The sequence below is a fragment of the Palaemon carinicauda genome, chromosome 19, assembly GCF_036898095.1.
Source record: "Palaemon carinicauda isolate YSFRI2023 chromosome 19, ASM3689809v2, whole genome shotgun sequence".
In the NCBI taxonomy this organism is placed as follows: domain Eukaryota; kingdom Metazoa; phylum Arthropoda; class Malacostraca; order Decapoda; family Palaemonidae; genus Palaemon; species Palaemon carinicauda.
The window spans coordinates 78,982,016-78,985,375 of NC_090743.1; the positions used below are offsets into that span (position 1 = coordinate 78,982,016).

General features: G+C 43.7%; 1 protein-coding gene across 1 annotated transcript; it reads left to right on the plus strand.

The window, feature by feature from the left end:
* The first annotated feature begins 1,141 nt into the window (after nucleotides 1-1,141).
* LOC137659093 (uncharacterized) lies at nucleotides 1,142-1,573 on the plus strand. The gene has a single exon (XM_068394175.1). The coding sequence runs from the start codon at nucleotides 1,142-1,144 to the stop codon at nucleotides 1,571-1,573; it is 432 nt and encodes a 143-aa protein (XP_068250276.1).
* Nucleotides 1,574-3,360: the final 1,787 nt, after the last annotated feature.

Below are 3,360 nucleotides of genomic sequence, written 5' to 3' on the forward strand. Positions count from 1 at the left end.
GACTGACGCCTCTCGCCTATATGGAATTGGATACGCCCTTCTACAGGACCATAGTAATGGCAGACTTCGCCTAGTTCAATGCGGCTCCCGTTTCCTCACAGATGCCGAGTCCTGCTACACTATTATAGAGTTAGAATTGTTAGCTGTGGTGTGGGCTATGTCTAAGTGTAGATTGTATCTAGCTGGTCTTCAGCATTTTACCCTGATGACTGATCACCGGCCACTCATCCCAATTCTCAATCATTATACACTTGATGCAGTGGAGAATCCTCGCCTTCAGCGTCTCAAGGAAAAGATTTCACCGTACCTATTCACAGCAGTGTGGCAAGCTGGAAAGCAGCTCAGCATTCCAGATGCCTTATCTCGAGCTCCAGTCAGTCAGCCTACTCCAGAAGATGATATCACTTGTGCTGATGTCGCAACACACGTCAGATATATCGTCAATGTCAATGCTGTCATCGCCGAAGAAGATTCTACGCCCCAAGATGCAGATAGGACACTTCAGGAACTCCGAGCTGCAGCAAGAGCTGATTCATCGTATACCCGTCTTGTGAATTGTGTGACTTCAGGATTTCCATCAAGCCGTTATAACCAACACCAGTCGTTACTCCCTTTCTGGAAATTAAGGGAAAACCTCTCAACTGATGGTGATCTGGTTCTCTATGGAGCAAGAATTGTTGTCCCCGCTGCCCTCCGCCATCGTACTCTCGCTCGTCTACATGATAGCCATCGAGGAGTGGAAGCCACAAAGCGACGTGCAAGACAGACTTTGTTTTGGCTGGGAATTGATTCAGACATCACCAGTACTGTCAGAGCTTGTGAATCATGCCAAATGTTGCAGCCTAGCCTTCAGCAGGAACCCTTATTGAATGATGACCACCCTACGAGGCCTTTTGAGTCTGTCTCAGCTGACTTTTTCAGTGTCGCCGGGAAATCATTCCTCGTTGTAACCGACCGACTTTCTGGGTGGCCTGTTGTGGTACCATGTAAGGGAGACACTACTGCTTCCAACACCATACGTATCTTCTGTCGTTACTTCAGGGAAGTCGGTGTTCCCCTTCGTCTCAGGACTGATGGTGGCCCTCAATTCGCCAGCAAAGACTTTCAAGATTTCATGATGAGATAGGGTGTCCACCATATCATGTCGTCACCACATTACCCGCAGTCCAGTGGCCATGCAGAAGCTTCTGTAAAAGTCATTAAGCACTTAATTCTGAAGATAGCACCTTCTGGCAATATTGACTGCGAAGAATTTGACCGAGGCCTCTTGGAACTGCGTAATACTCCAAACTTCACAGGCCGCTCTCCAGCACAGATTTTGTATGGCCGCCCACTCCGTACCTGTGTACCTGCTCATCCACAGTCTTTTTCAGAGGAATGGCAGGCCAAGTCTGAGGACTGTGACCGCCGTGCAGCTGCCCGTGCTGAACAAGTAAAACTACAATACGATCAACATGCCCGCCCACTTCCCAAGTTGGAAATAGGTCAGACAGTAAGGATCCAAGACCCGACATCACATCAATGGGAAAAGGTTGGCGTTATCATGGGTTTTGGCAAATCACGTGGACTATGAGGTGCGTCTTCCCAGTGGCCGAGTTTGGTGGCGTAACCGCCGCTTTCTACGTCCAGTGCCAACGCCTGAGGTTGACCCCCTCCCCCATTTACCTGTGGCCCCTTGCACGGACATAGAAAGGTCCTTAGTCTCTAACCCCCAAGTGTTCCCACGCAGATCTCAAAGGCTCATTAGAAAGAGTTCGCTCGAGAATGGAACTACGAGCGCCAGGGGGGAGGGAGGTGTAGATATATAAAATGCGAGACCGTTACATAAACTGACGTTAATATATTATCATACCTAAAGCAATGTATGATGTTTCCTATTTATTATGTGTCTCATTTATTATATGTCTCTTGTAAATAAATACACCCCCTATGTATTCATATGTGTATATGCATTATTATACCATGTTATTATGCATAGTTATTCATTATATTATTAAGTGTGGCAATGCCCCGAAGACATGGCAACAATGTACCTCCCAGCCTTGGGGCATCACACAGTGTGCTTGTATTTCGTTCGTCACCCAAGGCAGACGTATTTCCTGCCTGTTGTTATTTGATTCGTGTATTGCACCTTCTCAATAGAACTTATGTTAATTTCAAGATTGTGTTTCCTTCCCAACCTCCCAGGAACACCCCCAACAATAAGCTTAAGAAAAACCAAATACTTTTCACTAACATTCAAAAGTGGAATTCGATTAGAGATTGGGAATAATTATTACTTCAGTTTGTCTTCCCGTTTCTTAATACTGTTTAAAGTAAGGTGTCTATTTTAGATATTATTTTATAGTTTTAGGCTTTTATATTTAATTTTCATTGGTCTAAACTGTGAGGTTGCTAAGGAAATTTTGGAAGGTCAAGGTTAAAGGTCAGGTTCACGGTCAAGGAAAATTTCCAATTCACGCAAGCAGCCAAAACTTTGGCCTTCCTTCTCTGAGAGACTACAAAGTTGGTTCATAATTGAGTGTATGAAAATCCACGCCGATTATTACATGCTAAGGTCAAAGTCAAGGTTAATCAAAAGGTCGGGAAATACGCTACGACAACGGAGATCTGTGGTCTATTGAGTGCTCCCCTCTAGTTTCCTCTTGTTTTGATCCTCTGATCTAATTCTGGTCCTCAAATGTGTTGGTTGTCGCTGTTCTGATCCTCAGATCTAATCAAGGCCTTGGTTCTCATCCTCAAATCTAAATGTTACCTCAGCCAGTGGAGTTGGAAGGCGGTTATGTTTTATCCCCTTTTTGTGTGTTTGTTTTTGTGTGTATGTTTGATTGTGAACAGCTTTCTGGTCACATTTTAACCATAGAGTAATGAAACTTGCCTGAATTAACTGTTATGTACAAATCTGGAAGTGATTAAATTTTGGAGGGTCAAGGTCAAAGGTCACGGTCAAGGAAAATTTTCAATTCACATAATCAGCCATAAGTTTGGACATCCTTAGTACACAGAATTCAAACTTGGTTCATATTTGAGGGTTTGAAAATCATGCCAACTATTACATTTCAAGTCGAAGGTCAAGGTTGAGTTCAACGTCAAGGAAAAGATAAAATTCCAGTCATCAACCATACAGCCACAATTTTAATCTCAAAGCAATGAAACTTGCAGGAATTTAAACTTATACAAAGTGCTGGAAATGATTAAATTTTTGAAGGACAAAGATCAAGGTCTTGGGCGAGCAAAACGTCCAAAATTAGTTAAAGTCGAGAAATAAGCTGGCCTGGGGTAGGTCTGTGCTCTACCGAGTACCCCTCTTTATTATCTGTTTTGATCCTCAGATCTGATTGTCATCTGTGTTTTGATCCT

Coding starts and splice junctions, on each gene's coding strand:
- LOC137659093 (XM_068394175.1), top strand. CDS start 1,142: ATGTCGTCACCACATTACCCGCAGTCCAGTGGCCATGCAGAAGCTTCT.